The 17,588-nt window shown below is 49.2% G+C and overlaps 2 protein-coding genes across 8 annotated transcripts in view; one reads left to right on the top strand and one right to left on the bottom strand.

Moving 5' to 3' along the window:
• Positions 1-10,700, bottom strand: part of NLK (nemo like kinase) — a 48,903-nt gene extending 38,203 nt beyond the window's left edge. For both annotated transcript variants that reach the window (XM_084493497.1, XM_084493496.1), the window contains exons 1-2: positions 10,579-10,700; positions 9,310-10,308 (exon numbers count right to left, since the gene is read on the bottom strand). In XM_084493497.1, the coding sequence (XP_084349623.1) occupies positions 9,310-9,767 (458 nt within the window). In that variant the 5' untranslated portion in view covers positions 9,768-10,308; positions 10,579-10,700. The remainder of the gene's footprint in view (positions 1-9,309; positions 10,309-10,578) is intronic.
• A 467-nt stretch (positions 10,701-11,167) lies between these two features.
• LYRM9 (LYR motif containing 9) overlaps positions 11,168-17,588 on the top strand; it is a 32,752-nt gene continuing 26,331 nt past the window's right edge. For 2 of the 6 annotated variants that reach the window (XM_084492772.1, XM_084492775.1), the window contains exon 1: positions 11,379-11,754. The gene's annotated coding sequence lies outside the window, so the exon portion shown is untranslated. Of the gene's footprint in view, positions 11,242-11,378; positions 11,755-17,588 lie in introns of those variants that run through there. The other 4 variants (XM_084492771.1, XM_084492774.1, XM_084492773.1 and 1 more) reach the window with 3 other exon arrangements.

The following is a 17,588-nucleotide window of genomic DNA, read 5'->3' as shown; positions in this document are numbered from 1 at the left end:
TCATAATTAAACCCCGCTTTCAGTTAAGCTGTTAGAACTCTGACTTAGTTGTTTGAATTAAATCAGATGATGTATGGGATTTTTTTAATTTTTTTTTTTTAATATTTTTGCCAGTTAGTATTGCTTTATTACATTCTCTATCAGGATAATCATGCATAAAGACCAGCCCCACGCAGGACTTGTGCTGTGCCTATGGTAGCCACTGACACAGAAGCACCCACAGAAGACGCACTCAGGCACTTTTTGAGAAGCGATCTGGAGCTGAATGGGGAAGATAAATGGCAATTGATAATGGCATTAAGATTTAAACCTGAAGATAATTTTTCCAGGTCTTAATTTCACATTCTTTGGTTCCAATTCATAATCTGAATACTCACTTCTGAAGCAGCACTAAATAAAAGACGAACAATTTAGGACACTGTCACAGGAGTGCTAGTTCGGGCACATTGGTGGGCTGCCACTTCCTTGGCTGTGAAATAGCATCCTTAACCAAACTCAGCTCCTAAATTAAAACTGAATCTTTCAACTCCCATATTTACTATACTTGTCAAAAAAGATTAGGCGCTATCACAGAAAAATATAGAGAATGTCGTGGACGGTCACAAGTGAATTCATTAGGCCAATTCAGAGCAGTGGAAGGAATAAGGGATGAGGAAAAGCAGAGTTCTCCCTGTTTTTGCAAGGACTTAAATTAACAGCAATTATTATGTGGGAACTTCTCTCCCCATTGTCCTTCAACTGTACATCATGTTAATGAGATTAGCTTCCAGAATGATGACTTAGAGGAGACGTGCGGTTAAGAAAACTATTGTTAGATCTTCAGTTTCCAAGATGTCACTTTCAGCCTGTGTGTATTCTTGTTTGTTCTGGATACGTCCTTGTAATTAGAAAAGGAATCGTGACTCAAAAAATGCTAATTGACTGTAAGACTCCTCACTTTTGTTAAGAAGCAGCATCTCAATTTTTCTTCTAGTGTTTTGACTATTTTCACTTTTTATTTTTTAATATGCATACGATGAGTTAGCAGCTAGTTGCAGATGCACCTTTCTAAGCATTAGCCATGGTTCAGGCCAGCTGCAGAGCTGTTGAAGTCAGGGCACGCTTGCCTGCCAAGGATGCAGAGTGTTCAACAGAGTCCGCATTCGTAACCTTGTGCAGGATTACATTATGCATATTAATTTTATCAATATCACGCGTCTTCCCATGACCTAGTTGATCCATGCCCCCTCAGTCAGTCAGAACAATAACAAAAGGGATGATTTTGCTTCATCAACATACCCACCAGCTACAAATCAACATCAAGGAGGTCTGGCCTAGAGGATTTCAAAGGCACTCGGGGAAAGCATAGGGGATTCAGAAGCATTACGAGATTCAGAAAATTCTCTTGCTCGTCTTACGTAGAAGTGCTAGCCAAGGAACTTAGGAAATTATGAGAGATGGATTGCAAGCAGCCTGGGAATAGCTGCTGATCTGTCTCCATTCTTCCCCGAATACCTACCTGCGAGATAATCTCCCTCCGAATCAGAGATGTGAAGTGAGCAAGCCAACAGGAACTTACAGAAACATCAAGGAAAAGTTATATTGCCCTATTAGAAAGCCCTTTTAACAGCGCTTCTGTGCTGCTCACTGTGTAACCTCTGGGGAGAGCAAGCTCTCACGTAGTGCCCTCGGATAGTTTCAGACGGGTTGTTTTGGGCCTTTAGAAACAAACCAAGGCGGGGAAGCCAAAGGGCTCGCTGCCAAGGGCAGCCCCGCGGCCACCCCTGTTCCGAGAGCCGCGCTGGGAGCTGCGCCCCGGTCAGCAGTGCTGGACCTACACGAGAAGGGATGCAGAGGGCCTGCGGGGCAGCCCTCACAGCATTTCTTCCAACTGTAGTAAACCTCAACATATTAACTAGTAACCAAAGCACTTAAGGAGTCCACTGAGCTAGACCACAGGCCAGCCTCTCCTTCCTAAACTGCAACTGGCTGACTTGCAAGGCACACCCAGGGAAATCAACAAGTGCCAGCACAGACCAGCAACTGCCCCACAAAGATTACCCATGCCTGAAAAACGCTACTATGTTTATGAAATGAGTTTTGGCTGTTCATTGACCCATATTCTTCAATGGTTGCAAGCATTTACATTAAATTAAGTAATCAAATGTATTAACTGAAATAAAAAGAAACTCTATAAACACTTTCAAGAAGGAAGAGAAAGTCAGCAGCTTCTCAGAAAAACAAACGATGGAGACCAAAGCCAAGTAAGTACCTGGCTGCCAGGTCAACACCATCCCCAGCCGTACTGCTCCCATTAAGCACAGGCTCTATTCTGCCACTGCACTTAGGTAGCAAAATGAAGAAAACTATAAGAGCACCGCCTGGTGGTGCCTGAATAAGGAAAAAAATATCATTGTAAAACTAAGAATAGATTTAGGATTAAAATTTGGAACAGCACCATTCCAAAATGACAAGGAAACTGAACTACCAGGTTCTCCAGTAAGCAATTTTCTTTGCACCTACTAAAGCATATTTGCATATGAAAGAGAACGGGGGAAAGAAAATCATTCACTAGAGCCCAAGGATTCCCACATTTCCCAATATATTTTAATTTTCCATAAAATTTCCTGCAACTATTCTTCAACAGAAAGCTCAATTTGTTTTTTCATAATTCCGCAACAAATACCATCAGACCACGTCCCAAGAAATTAAGGAAATAACAGAAGATAACTTATCAAAACGTCTATTCTTTGAAATGATTCTGCTATCACCATTCTGGTGTTACAAACAACATCAAAACCAGCATAGAAATTCCACTCACACACACGCGCGATTCCAAGTCTTTACAGAAAAAAACACAACAGGAAATTAAAGCAAGATACTAGTAGGACACGCTGATCCTGCTCCAGCCCTCACGATGAGGGCTCAGGCTCTTACTGAGCACTTTTAACACAGTCCAGGGCCACGGGCCATGGCCATGAGGTCAGGTAGCACCACGGCTAACCTACGGCTGCCCTTACTTCTCCACCATCACGTACCAAGAGAAAAGCAATACGATTTTAAACAGCATAACAAAGCTCAGGTCATTCTAACACCAACTTTACACCTGTCAGGATGAAGAGAAATCTTTATTTTAGAGGCTTCCGTGGACATTTATCCTTGTTCAGCTGCCTGCAAGCCCTGCACAACATGCATTTTGGTGCGCTGATGGGAGCGCATTTTGGCAATGGACTGAGCTCACCTTGGTCTGCGGCGTGCCCGCTGCCGTGGCACTGCTGTACCCACACCGCCGCCTGGCACCCGCACGCCACGCACCTCACCGCATTTCTCCCTGATCACAGAAACTCTCCGCAGGCAATCTGTAGCACAATTACAGTCAGAGCCCTGGAGAAACGTGCTGCCAATCTAACTGACCAAGGCTGTCGGATTGCTCTACAGCACCAGCAGGTACCGACTGCCAACGCTATCAGCACCACAGCGGTTTGAACACATCGCGTCTCGGCAAGTCAGGGCACTGCAGAGCATGGGCGAGGTGGGCTGCCCCTGCCCCTGCCCCTGCCCCTGCCCCTGCCCCTGCGGTGGACAGAGCTCGAGAGCCTTCCACAGAGGAGCAGCCGGCACTGCCCACACAGCCCCTACCCAAACACTGCCGGCGACGTTTAAACTTGCTGCCGGCGAGCTGCACTGCATGAAGTACCACAGCCAACACTGGAAAAGTAAGAAAAAGGGGTGGAGGAGAGGAAAAGGAGCAGTCAGAACAAAGTGAAGAAATGCATTTTAAGGAAAAGGTTACTTGCGGTATTTTTTAAAATGCATGGCCCGCAGACACAACTCTAATTTGTACGGCCTCTCCGCATGCAGCAGCAGGCAATTGCCGTGCTGCGCACCTTCAGCTCCTCCCCATTCACTCCCCATCCCATCCACTTCCACTCGCATTCACTTTTTCCTTGTTACTGCTTATTATGGTAAAATACTATTATCAATAAATAAATGCATTAACCACATAAGCCTCTGTCCTTTACATACGTATTTGTACTGCCTGTCACAAGCCACTCTCATTTAAGCATCTACCACCTCACTCGGGGGTCTGCTTTACAGAATTGGACGTAATAGTTGGTTTGACTCACAATAAAGCGACGTTTGCAGCCCCTTCTACGCCATGTACTTTCAAACTACAATGCCAGGACTCTGCCTACACCTACTGCACTTAAAGCTTCGTAGAGCAGCCGAACACATCCACACGAGACAACTTCAGGAGTGAGCGACAGGGCTCAAAAACCAACCCACGCTGCTCTGGCCTGGGCAAGAGAACCCGAGCCAGGGCACTGCCACAGACGCGAGCGAGCGATGCCAGCGGCTGCGGCACGCAGCACAGTGCCGTGGCCCCGCGTGTGCCCCACCTAACCCATCCCTGCCCCATCCTCCACAAGCTGCCCCCACTGCCCCTCTGGCACAGCCTCGCTCCCCTAACCCGTAGAGGGGCTCCATGGGCTCAGCACCTCGCTGAGCGCTAATGAGCCTGGCTGCCAGCTCATCAGCGCCGCAGCTCCGATCCCAAAGGCCGGTATTTACTTCCTAAAGAACTTCCCAGCTGGGCAGGTAAGTCGGGACAGACTCGAACTGGCGAGTCCAAGCACAGGCTGGAAATCAGATTGCTGTTTGTTACCAGGGCGTGCTTACAGCCCCACAAAGTTGGTACTGAGCAAGAGAGAGCTTACTCACTGCTTACAGTCATTGAATAATCCGTCACAGGAATTTTAAAATATTTTTTTAAATTGATAAATTGCTTTATCAAGCAATAATACCAGGCACACCACATACTTGCACTTCAGAAACGAAAGCCAAACACGTTCAGATCCATCACTCTTGTAATAATATTTATAACTTAAGCATGGACCAAGCGCTTACTGCTAAATTCTAAATGTTACAGTGGAAATTGCCGTGACTGAGCCCAGTTTCTTTTTATTGAATTCTTTTGACCAGAAATAAATGGGATTTCAGTCATGCCTACAAGTTGTTTTGAATATAGATCCCGCTTTTTACATTACTTCTGATACTCCGTCTACAAACACCAGAGGCATCTGTTTGCTGGCTGGTCAGAGGGACAACTCAAACTCTCTTTAAAAGAAGTGAAAAAGTACGTGGGGAGAGAGGGGAAAGAACATCTGAAACATGTCTGAAAAATCAAAGCTGGACTGTAGAGCCAGTCACCCGCTGTTCTGCTGTAATGCTTGTGTGGCTGAGAGGGAAGAGAATATAGAATATATATAATATATTCTAATATATATTCTAGCAGTTTTGTCCCAAACAATTGAGCTACATTGCTTACTTGTTCAGCACGAGGCATTCCCTCCCAGCAGCGGTCGGGAGGCCAGCAGTTTGTCCTAACAGTGCCTGTCCTACTGCTCTGCTTCGGATCAGCACTGATAACCCCCATTAATTGTTGTCGGGTACCCACATTGATACTTCTACGCAATATTTTTTCAATTTTTACTTAGCATTGACCGTAGTGATTTCAGGCCATTGAAGGCCAGGAGCTAAGTATAAAATTAGACTAAATTATTTCTGCCATTAAGACCAGCATATTGTACATATTGTACTACCTTAAAATCAAGAGCCAAACTCTTTGCAACATTACACTGCTATTTGGCTTTCTGGATAAAAAGCATTAGAAACAAATGCACTGAAAACCACACTGCAATTTAAAATCACATAGATCAGGCCTTTTTAAAAAACAAACTTAGATCTTTTTTCTAGTGTCCTTAGTATCCCATTTCCCCCAGAGACAGGTGCTTTCTGACACGGTTTTTACAGTAACAAAACAGCCTGCCTGATTTCATAACCCTTGATGCTAACTTTTCGCAATTAGAGACACGAACACGACAAACCCCATCCCCACACACCTTACAGAGGCGCGGGTTCTTACCCTCCGGGGGTGGATGTATCCCAAGCAGCGAGACCTTCCCATACAGTCCCAGCCATACAAGTCATCCTTCCCCGCCTGCCTCCACGGCAGCTGCAGTTTTCCTCTGCTCTCGGCACGTGGCATGAAAGCAGCACGAGCTCCTCTTGCAGATGTATGGAGTCTTCGCCCCTCACTCCCAGCCAGGGTCAGGGCATTTTTTATCGCTCTTATTTTTTAAGGATCCCACCAGATGGCAGTAGCATGTCTGCCCGGCAAAACAGGGAGCACTTCTGCAAAGGACAGCTCCTCATTCTTGGGATATACACAAGGCTTCCCAACACCAGATACGCGTTTTGAAACGTGGGGCACGGAGCTTTCACTGAAACTAAAATCTGGATTTATTTCCCCAGTATTTCCAGATGTTGTCAGCAGGACAGGTACACAGCTCAGCTCTCAGCCCTCCGCCAGAGCAGGACTCCACTCAGCAAATCCGCAGGAGCTGGTGGGAGGCCCCCGTGCGCCTCCTGCCTCAGCACCTCCCCTGCCACCCCCACGCTGCTGCATGTGCAGGAGCAGCGAGGCTCAGCGGGGTGATGGCACACGCAACGCCAGCTGCAGAGCCCTGCTCTGTCAAGGCAGCAACTGAACGGTGACTGGTGAAGAGATTCCCTTCTCCTTCGCCAGCCTGGGTTAAGTTCACTTTCAAATCAACACTCGGTCACAGAGGTGCCCAGCACGGTTCATTAGGACCTCCTGGTGCAGATAGCCACGGCTGCAGCCCGTGTACACAAACACGAGCGCAGCCCACGTGAGTTAATCATGAAAATGCTGAAGCACGATGCTTCGGCTCTTCAGGAGTGACAAACTCCAGCGGCACATTAGCACATTAGCAACCCCGACACATCATCAAGCACCAGACAAACGAGCTAATGACGAAGGCTAACTCAATGCCAAGCCAAAATCCCTCCCAGTAACCTAACGGGAAACTCGGCACCGCTCCCTGCCCACAGCTTCTCTGAGGAGCTCAGGCTAAGTGCAGGACAAGCTGCATCCTCCTGGACAGCACGACGACACGTCGCAGCAGTGAGATGAAAGACTTCAAATACTGAAGAGCCTGTAGAATAACACCAGCTTCCCTCAGCAATGCACATATGAACTTTTCAGTTATTTATCAGTGCCGGTAAGTGCTCAGGAAGAGATACAGATACGCCACAGAATCCTTACTCACAAGCAGCTTCGGCCTTATCTTGCTGAAAATTTTATGTTACATTTGCACCAAAGTATGCATTTTTTCATGTCTAAGTTAACTCAAAGTGTAAATACCCAACTCGATGTTTATGTTCAGTTCCATTATCTTATATGGCCGGAATTAAATTACACAGACATGCCCTCATGATTTGAATGAAACCTAAAATTCAGCTTAACTCTTGCTGGCACGCAGACTCCCAAATGCACTTGCAGAAGTCAATTCGAGACACCAAAAGCCTAACGGTGACCACAGAACTCAAACACACGTGAGCAAAGAGGAACAGGAGTTCAGCCGATTATGTTCTCAGTCTGTACAGACTTACAACTTCACCAAGGAGATCTGACCTCCAGGCTTCTGCTTTTAGTTCATTTAACACCCCCATGGCCTTTAAAAACAAAGAAACAAAAGCCACAAAACTGTCGTTATCTTGAAGTAAAAGCTGTAGTTACAACTTTGCAAGCACAGTCTCACCAGTGGCAATTCCTGCTGGCGTGGTGCAGCTGGACAGCCGGGGGTCTCGGGACCAAGGGGCACTTCTGGCAGCGCCCTGCCCGACATCAGTCCCTGCAGCCCGACATCAGTCCCTGCAGCCCCTCCTTACTTCTACTCTTTTTTTCCTCAGCATTCTTAATGATACTATATTTAAATATGCAAACGTAACCTTTTATTCTACTGAATATTACAAAAGAGATCTCTCTTGGCAAAGATCTTTTTTTGGCAAATAAAACTGAGAAAAATAAAGATCCCTAGGAAATATGTAGAGGTAAACAAAATGTTAGAACCGAACGATAACGAGGTCTGATCTTACATAACACCCTACATTTAAGCCAGCCTGTAACAATTAAGATTAAAGAGAAAAAAACACTTTATCCAGAAATAAATACACAAACAGATGGAAATAATCTTTAGATACATATTTTAAAGATTTCTTCTCAGTTTTGGTTCTTTCATAGACTCCTGTACGCTATCGCAGCGAGAGCAGCGCGGCGCCGGCTGCACAACAGCACCCCCCGACTTCGAGAAGTCGGCGTTTAGCTGAACTTCCTGGACCTGCTGCGTTCGGGGCACAGGATCAGCTGTAACACCAAGCTGCGCCTAGCTCCTAGCCAAGACGGTTTATTGCAAACACTGCTGTGACCCGTGCCAGGGCAGGGGCGAGGAACTGCCCTGTAGAGCTCCCAGCCCCGTACCGCAAAGCTCTCCGCGGCCACGACCCCAGGCGCACGGCACTTCTGCCTCGGTGCAACCCGAGCACGGGCAGTACCTGAAGCAGAACTCCTCAAGCAACACAAAGTCACACCGACCGAGCTCCGAGGCAAGCTCTGCAGGGACGCGCCACAGTTACCCACTTCAGACTCGGTGTTCCCTGCACAGGAAGCGTGCTGCAGTCGCTTGCTCTCAAAAACAAAACCCAGGCATCTCCTGCGGTCCCACAGAGCTTTGCAGAACAGGGTAAAACTGGCAACGGCTTATAAAAAGCTACTCAAAAATCACTCTAGCTTCGCTTCAGTGATCCTGAAGGGCAATAATTGCATACATTACATTAAGGTGGTTACAAAATATATTAGAAGAGATTACGATCCACTGACAAAATCCTCTGAAACAGCAGCTGGGGGAATAAAAGAGCTGTAGGCAGTAGTACAGGAGACAGAAAATCCCATTTACATTTATGAGAGGAGAGCAAAGTTCAGATATTCTGTTGTAGGCAGCACATAGCATACCACTGCAGGTCAGGCAGCTCCTAGACAAAGATCTTGACAGGTGACTGAAGGAGGAAGACATTTTCATACGCTTTCAATTTCCAGCTCTTATGTCAGATCAAAACCTACATTCTAATACTCATTTGTTAACCTGAAATTTTAGGAAGTACAGCTTAGCTAAACAGAATACATATTCTAATTAAGAGCAGGGAAGGCATGTAAACACGCTGCGTCTGTCTTAAAGAAGACTGGTGGTGTGGCCTGCTAACGGGAGGTTGCTCTCCACCACTCTACGCCTTGCTCTGCCAAGAGAGACAAGTGAAGCCAACTTTCTAAGAAGAGAGAAGAACCAGCACAAAAACTCTGTGGTAAGCAGCCTTCTTGTATTCTGGATCAAATGGCAAAACCAAGAATGAATTATGATTTGGTTAAAAATAAAAATGGAAAGATTGGTTCAGGTTTTTTTCGTTACTCACCAGACAACACCAAAGGCTCCATATCCAATAGGTCTGTCCGGCTCAATATCCAGTTGCTGTTGTGGATGTTGTGAGTGCTGATGATGGTGCGCTTTAACTGCAGCAGCTGCTGCAGCTTGTACCTGAGCTGGGGCTGCTGCAGCTGGTCCAGGGGCCTGACCCGGTGCCGGTGATGGGAAATATGGCTGCTGCTGCCCTGGGTTTAACATCGCCGCGGCCGCGGCCGCAGCCGCCGCGGCCGCAGCCGCCGAAGAGGCATGCTGCTGTACGGGGTGTACCGCAGCCGCAGAGCCGGGATGCAAGTGATGCTGCGGGTGGTGGTGGTGATGGAGGTGAGGAGGAGGGAGGTGAGGAAGGTGGTGGTGATGGTGGTGGTGGTGACCTGCCGCCGCCGCAGACGTACCGCCATTGTAAGCCGCCATCATTTTTGCGTTGGCCGTCGCGCCGCAAAGAGACATTCAACCAAATGCCCCCGGCGTGGACGACAACTGGGTCAGGCTGTCATTGGGCCGTAACACCGAGCTTCGCCACACTTCGCCACGAGCTGGCTCTCAGCACGCGCGGCCCACCCGGCGGCACATGGAGCCCCTCGGGCCTTATCTCCTGCTGCCGCCGGGCGCTCGCGGGGTCCTCATGTGCGCGCGGGCCCCAGCGACCCCCTCAGCCCCCCGGCCGGCTACTGGAGCTCCATCCTCGGGCAGCGGGCCGGGGCGGGTCTGCTTTGTCCGCACGTCTTTATATATTTTTTTAATTATTATTATTATTATTCTTTTTTGATATATTTTTTTAAAGAAACCGCGCTGGGCGCCTCTTCCCCGCGGGGGTTGGGCTGGGAGCCGCTGCCCTGGGAGCCGGTGCGCGCCGTGCCCAGCCTACCCGCGCCATGCCCACATCCCCACTTATCTCCGCGGGCCTCCCGCGCCTCCTACATCGCTGCCTCCGGCCGGGCACCTGCCGCGGGCGGGCCGCTCGCCACTTCGCAACTTTTTCCTCGAAGGCCTGCAACGGACACACAGACACGGACACGGACAGACGGACACGGACACCACACACACACAGCGCCGGGCGTCAGGGGCCGGCCGGGGGGCGCCGGGGGGGGGGGGGGGCGGCGGCGGCGCCCTGACAGCACGGCCCGGCCCGGCGGGGCGGGGCGGGGGCCGGGGGCGTGCGGGGGGGGCCCCGGTGCACGGTGGGGGCGGGGGGCGCCGCTCCGCCCCCCCCTCATCCCGCCCCCCCCCCCCCCCTCCCCCCCGGCAGCCCCGCACTCACCTCCCGCCGGAGCCCCAGCGCGCAGCGCACCGCGGGCACGCGCAGCCGGCCTGCCCTCCCCCCGCCGGGCCCCCCCGCCCCCATGCGGGGCGCGCGCCCGACGCCCGGCCGCAGCCAATGGGACCCGGCCCGCCAGGCTCCGCGAGAGCCGCCCCCACCCAATCACCGAGCGGGACCCGGCTCGGCCGGCCCATAGGGCTCGGCCGCCGCGGAGACTCCCTGACTCAGTCCCGCCCCCGTGACCCCCGCCGCCCAATCACCGCGCGCCTCCGCGCCCGGCGCTGGCGAGACCCCGCGAGATTCCCTCACCTCATACAACCCTCACCCCGGGCGGCCCCGCCCTCCCCCGCCTCCGCCGCCAATCGCGTGGCGCCGCTCCGGGCCGCCGGCCAATCGGCTGTCGACCCGGGCCGCGTCCCGCCCCCGAGACCTGCTTTTCGCCCAACCGCGGCTCCCTATCCGCCGCCGTCAGCCAATGAGGGGAGGCGAAAGCCCGAAAAGGGGTTACTGGGCCAATGGAGCCGGGGGGCCGGGCGGCGCCGTGACTGACAGCTCCGCCAGCCAGTGCCCGGCGGCGGCGCCGGCCGAGGGGCCGCGTCCCGCGAATGGCAGCGCGAGGCAACGGGCGGCGGCCGGGGAAGCCTCCGGGGCGGCCGGCCGCAGGTGGGCAGCGGCCAATGGGAGGCGGGGGAGCCGCTGACGGGCGGCGGGAGGGGCCAATGGCGCCGGGGGGGCGGGGTCAGCTGAGGACGCGGCGGGGCGCGGAGGTCGCGGCGGGCGCGGAGGGGGAGGGGCGGCCCCGTGCCTCAGGCGCTGACCGCGGGCCCAGAGCCGCTTCCCGCGCGCGGCCGGGCCGCCTCAGGGCGCCTCGCGGCGGGGCTGGGCCCGGCCCCGTGCCCCCGGGGCCCAGCGGAGCGGCCCCGCTGCAGCGTCGGGGCTGAGCAGCCCCGGGCCGGCCCCCTCAGGGCCCCCTCAGGCGCCGGCCCCGTGCCGGGCGCTGCTTCCCGCCCCGCCGCCGCCTCAGCGCCGCAGTCGGTGTTGGTGAGGGGCGGCGCGGGCCCGCGGGGCTCGGCGGCCTCGTGCCGGGATCGCTCCCTGCAGCGCAGAGCTTGTAGGCAGAGCCCCGGCGAGCTCAGCCGCAGCAGCGGCAGGGGCCTCACGGGGCCTCCGCAGGGGGTAAATGACGGGCACTGACCTCGTGTGTGTGTGTGTGTGTGTGTACCTGTGTGTGTGTGTGTGTGTCCGTGTGTGCTCCTGCTGTGGGCGAGCCGCGGTGCTCCAAGTGCGCTGCTGCCGTGCCCCCTCCTGCCATGCCTCCTCTGAGCTCCCCTCCAAAACGTGACCAAAATCACCTGGACGGCCTGGCAGAAAGGAGCCTAAACGTGCCAGGCTGTCTCAGTGCCTAAAATTTGAGCGCCAAATGTTTATAAGAGTGGGTTTGGGTGCTCCTCATCTTCAGATGAAGTGGGCAAGAAAAGTTGGAGGAATTAAGATTGTTAAAACTTTTTAGTCTGTTCATTGATGTTGATAGCTGCTACTGCAGCCTGGAATTGTAGTGGAGTTTTGCTACCGTGTTTACTTTCAAAACACAAACTTTGTGTATATAAAAAGGTAGGGCTCTGTCATTCTGTGAAGCTTAAATTTGTCAGCTCAGCTGCTTTTTAGGTACTTTGTGCTATGGAGGGTAAGGGGGACGAGATCAAAACTGATTGGTGCTGAGGTATGTTTAAGGAAAATAAACTTTTAAAATAACATTAAGGAAATGTGAAATTGGCAGACAAAAACAAAGTGCTGAAAATCTCTACTAGAACTTTTGTTTCCTCAGTACAGATCTGAGGTAGAAACCTGTTACATGAAGTAGTGTTAAATATTAATTGTGTGAATCACTTCGACACAGAACACAGCTGCAGAACGAGCACATTATGCACCTTGTTAAGGCAGTGCTTCCTTGTCATTTAATGCCTCTGTGTGAGAAGCATACGTCAGCTGAGGGGAGCTCGTTAGGGCTGGTGCACAGCTTTGGGCAGGAGGGCTTTGTGAGTAGCAGTGCTCGTAGTAGTGCTCACTGTGAGTAGTCCAGTGAGCTGAGCTACTTGAGGAGAGACTTGGCAAAATCTAACCGTAGCTCCTTGAACAAGGCAGGTGGAAGCCCTGCTCTAGATCCTGCCAAAACCTCGTTTGATTGTAACTAATTTGTCATCCTCATCCCCAGCGATGCATGGAGAAATGCAATTGGCGACTGCTGCTGATGAAACATGACAGATCGATTCTAACCTCTTACTGGTGAAGATAGTTATTCATGGGGACGTGCATCTGTCCCTTGCGATTTTATTCACAGTACGAGTGCTTTAGAGCAGTAGCAAGCCTGCTTTTTGAGTATCAAACACAGAACCCAGTGTCTGTATTTGTTGGACACTTAGCTAACCCCATTTAAACTACATTTAAAAATAAATGCTGTACACTGAAAATCTACTGCGCTGAGTTTAGCGCTTCCTCCTGACTCTTGGGAGACTCGCTCTCCCCTTGCATTTGCCACTTGTTTTGTAGAAGTATCATCTTTTTGACAGCACTACACATAAGGGCAGGTAGTAGGAGACAATGTGTAATCATCCTGTTCAGCTTCTTGGTGCTCCTCAACAGTGTTTCAAGTTGAAAATTCTTCACAAAAAATGGCGTTGCATAGTACTGTGTAAAATGCTGTAGTCCAGTTCCAGACAGGCTGGGTTTTTGTGCCACAGGAGCTAGTTGTGAAAACAGGATTCTGTGTGGTAGAATGAGTCTTTTTCATTTCATGGCTGAGTATTGTCCATAAGTGTCCTTCAGCACATGTGTGTAGTTCTTTTTCTTGTGGCTGCTTGATGCAGGAAAAGTAACATTAAGTGGAACAAAGCATAATAAAATGCTTGCATAGATTTCCTGATGCACAAAAGGGGTACTCTGAGCTGCACTATTGATAATTTATAATGTGGGTGTTTGACAAGCCCACACATACCTCAGTATACAACTCTGTAGATACATTCTTCAGTATTCTGTAACACCCTGTTAATATTTTATTCATAAAACCTACTACTGAAGCCATTAAAGTGTCAGATGGTGTTAGTGCCTGCGAATTTGAGGGGTTTGGGCTAGCCAGGTAAATGCTGCATTGTATGTTAGGAGCAATGTGTTTTAATGCAATGTTGCATGTGCACACAATGTGTTTACAGCAAAGTAATAGTATATGTTGATGTATATTAGTCTTTTCTTTTGTGAAGAACAATATTTTGGAGCTTTTGTCTTTGAAATCTTTTCCCTCCCTACAAAATTGGAAATGAATAAATTAATCTGTCCGCTTGTCCCAAGATTAGCTTTTGTTCTGTCATTGATTCCAGTGACAACAAGTTGAAGAAAACAATGGAATTGATGGTATGCCTTTTGATGTTCAAATGCCTTTTGCTAAGCATTTTGTTTACAACATCATGGCTAACAGGCACGGTTATTTCTTGTCCTGCACTCAGCTGTACCAAAGCAAAGTGCACGCTAAAAGTCGCTGAGTCAGAATAGCCGTGTTTTGACCCAACACACTGCAGGTCTGATTCAGTGAGTGCTGGGCAGGAGATTAAACCTGCAGGTTGTTAAGTTCTTGCAGATGATGATGCCTCAGTAAATATCACTTAGTTTTGTTTATTCTGCCTTTGTAATGATAGCACAAAGTCCAGCCTGTTCTGTTTTGTTTTATTTTTTTTCCTCTCTCATTTTGAGTTTGGATCACTTCTTCATGCTTGTTCATGTAATGACTAATCTTGTCCAGCAGAATGGCTCAAAAATCCTTCACCACGTCAGAGTTCCTGAAGTGTTGTAGTAGACTCTGTTCATTCCATATCAAAACAGACCAGTGCGTTATGGAAACACTTGAAACCAGTAATTTTTACATTGAGGTCCTTGTAGCAGGCACACCTATCCATTGCAGCAGGGCAATCTTGAGAATGTAGCTTAAACAGACTGTTCTTTCACTGAGGTACGAAGAAGTGGTTATTCCCTGCAGTCTTGCAAGTCTTACTGTATCTCTTTGTCATACATAAATGTCAAGATGGAATATGTACAAGGCCAAAACATCTGGAAAATAATAGGAAACGACAAACTTGCAGGCTGGTTCATGACATTTCATTCCAGCGTTGTCTTTGGAATGTGACTCCTATAAACTGCAGTCATGTAATGCTAATTAAACTTGTTTGCATAGGAGATTTGTTATAATTGGTGCAACTCAGAGCCTGTGCTTTATTAGATCACTATGGGTACAGAAAAACAAGTTTCATGTTGTCTACAGACCTACGTCCATATGTCTGACAGTAGACTTTGGTCCACAATGTTCATTTGGAATGGGCTGTGTGAAGCCAAATCCTCAGCCCGTGTAAGCTGGGGTTGCCTCTTCCAAGCGGGCCTCCATGTTTGTTTTAATTTCAGAGCCAAGGTTCTTTGTCGACCTTCCTTTAATTGGAGGTGCTTTGTATTTATGCAAGGATAATTATGATATGCAGCGAGGAATACGTCTTCCACATTTGATAGACTTGGTAAAAAGAGGTGTTTTTGCCAGGAAAGTGAAGACAGTCTTTGACAGGTCTGTGAATACCTGCATACCTTTTTTTTTTTTTTTTTCCCCCCTCAGACTCAGTGGAAGGGGGAATTGAAAAGTGAAAGTACCAGATGCAAAACCAGAATTGATAACTGAGGAACATGGGTGCTTTGTAGCTTCCTAACCATACGTGTCCTAAGTTTAAAGAGGAGAAATATTCAATGTCTTTGATTTTTTTCACCTTTTATGAAAGACTGGAAATAATTAGTATTACTTACGGAAAAATGTTTTTTAAGTTACTCTAAGATTTTTAATGCTTTCCATGATTGTGCTTTTGTCATGATAGTATCACATTAAGAGCTTTCCTTCACCAAATCAATTCATTTCCTACTGGAAGAACTAAAGCTTTTCAGCTGTCTGTCCAGCTTATCCTTCTGAACTGAATTTCTCATATCAAGATAACCAGCAGCAATACTTCCCTCAGGAGGTTTATGTTAATTAGTTCCGGATCACTAATTTTTGTGGCCTTGGTGCACCAGTCAGTCTTCAGAAAGCTGTCTTGTAGCCAGTTCTGCCTGTTGGGGGTAGGGTGGGGAGGGATGGTGTTGTAGAGGGAGGATTTATGTTTTAAAAATGTATTTTACGTGGCAGCAATTAAACTTGCACATTTACATGTTTGTATGAAGAGCGATGGGGGCAACTTTACCTTCGGCCAGGTCCTTCTGGGAAGTTAGCTGCTTGTGGAGTTCATGTAGTGTTAACAAGGAGCCATATTATACACTGCTAAGCATATTTCTTCCAAAAATACCAATGCTGAAGACAGTGTGTCGTCCAGGAGCGATGGGGTGCTCAGACTGCGAGCCCATATCACATCCATGGGGTGTGTGCCTGCTGCACTGCTGGCGCTGGCTGCGGCGCGCTTCTCATTGCAGCTGTCTAAAGGCTGCTGGTAGCTTTTCTTTTTCCCTGTGCTCCTAATGACAATCAATTTAATTCGCTATAAAGGGAAGTGGGACTGAAAGAGTCTGTAAATGAGACCCTGAGGTGATACAGTGGCAGTCTGTGGCCTTGAAAAGAAGTGTGTGCATCTGAAGGGAAACTGTATCTGCGCTGACAGCTGTGGCTGGGAAGGCACTGTGGCAGCGCTGCCATCCAGTGCATGTCAGCAAAAAGAGGGGGCTCTTGTCCCAGCCCGCAGTAAGCCTCGGTTTGCCTCCCTGTGGCTGTGCAGCTCAGCAGATTCCAGAGGATTTATCAGCATCCGAATTTTCCCATCTGCCTCATGCAAGCTTTTCCGGCTAACTTCTGTTAACTACTTGGTGGTTGCGTGGCTTCCTGCCCCTTCGCAGGGGAGCACTCGGCTGCTCCCAGAAGCAGCTCCGTCTGCAGGATGAGTGCTGGGCCCTCTCGCGCTCAACTCCTGCGGCCCTTGCCCTGCCCGTTTGTGCGTGTGCCTTTGTCTCGTGGCACTGTGCGTGGAGAGATGGACTTGGTGAGAACGAGAGGCGGGAGCTAAGCGCACATGTGTTGCATTTTCTACTCTGCAGCCACAGCAGTGGCCTCACTCAGTCCCTGATGGCTTTCTGTTGTCTCAACATCATTGGCTGGGCTTAAGGGAGTGGAAAGAAAATAAGGTGCTGTGTGGATTACCTATCCCAAGCTGGAGTGTGGCTCAGGCTCCATTTAGTCTGTCCCTTAGCCAGACAAAGGTGGTTTAAATTTATCTGTTATGCGTTTGTTTGTTTTCTGTAGCACTGAGCTGTCTGCAAGTGCCATGGCACTGTTACAGCCTTTTAGGAACTATTTGCCTTACAAGCAGCTGAAAAGGACATGAAGCTGTTGAGTCACTTGAGTCCAATCCCAAGTAGTGCCACAGGAGCTTGGGAATGGCTTTGGGTTTGTGCAGAAATGGATGACAGGATAGCGTCATTCTAAAGAACCTCCTAGCAGCCATCTTAGGCAGCTGAACTTCTGTTCACTGTTGCTTAAGACAAAACTGATTTCATATGACTATTAGAGAAGGAAAATTATAAGGACGGAGTCATGCAGGAAGCTCATTAAAATGTAAACACTGAAATAACCGGGTGATTGGGCATTGATTCCATCCTCACCCCCTCGCTCACGTTATGAGCTGCTTTGTATTAAAAGTAACGTGTCTGCAGGATGATGCACCAACATCTGTTATTGCTGAAACAAAATGATTTGCTTTCTCTTTCTGCATTCTTCCAACATCTGCATGTGGAGATCTCCTGTATATTAATAATTTCTAGCACTGATTGCTCATTTGCGGGAAAAATGCATCTAAGGGTACGGAGATCTGTCTTCGCTGAGAAGGGGAAAGTTCTGGTGTGGAATTCGGTTTTGCTGTTCACTTTTATTAGGTAGTAGGTGACTTCACCATGAAAAGGACTAATGATAAGACACTTACAGGCTATGGCCTGTCTTCTGAAATGCTAGT

The sequence above is a fragment of the Aythya ferina genome (assembly GCF_964211825.1).
Source record: "Aythya ferina genome assembly, chromosome: 19".
Taxonomy (NCBI): domain Eukaryota; kingdom Metazoa; phylum Chordata; class Aves; order Anseriformes; family Anatidae; genus Aythya; species Aythya ferina.
The sequence above is the reverse complement of the archived record's forward strand: the minus strand, read 5'-3'. Positions and strand labels throughout refer to the sequence as shown.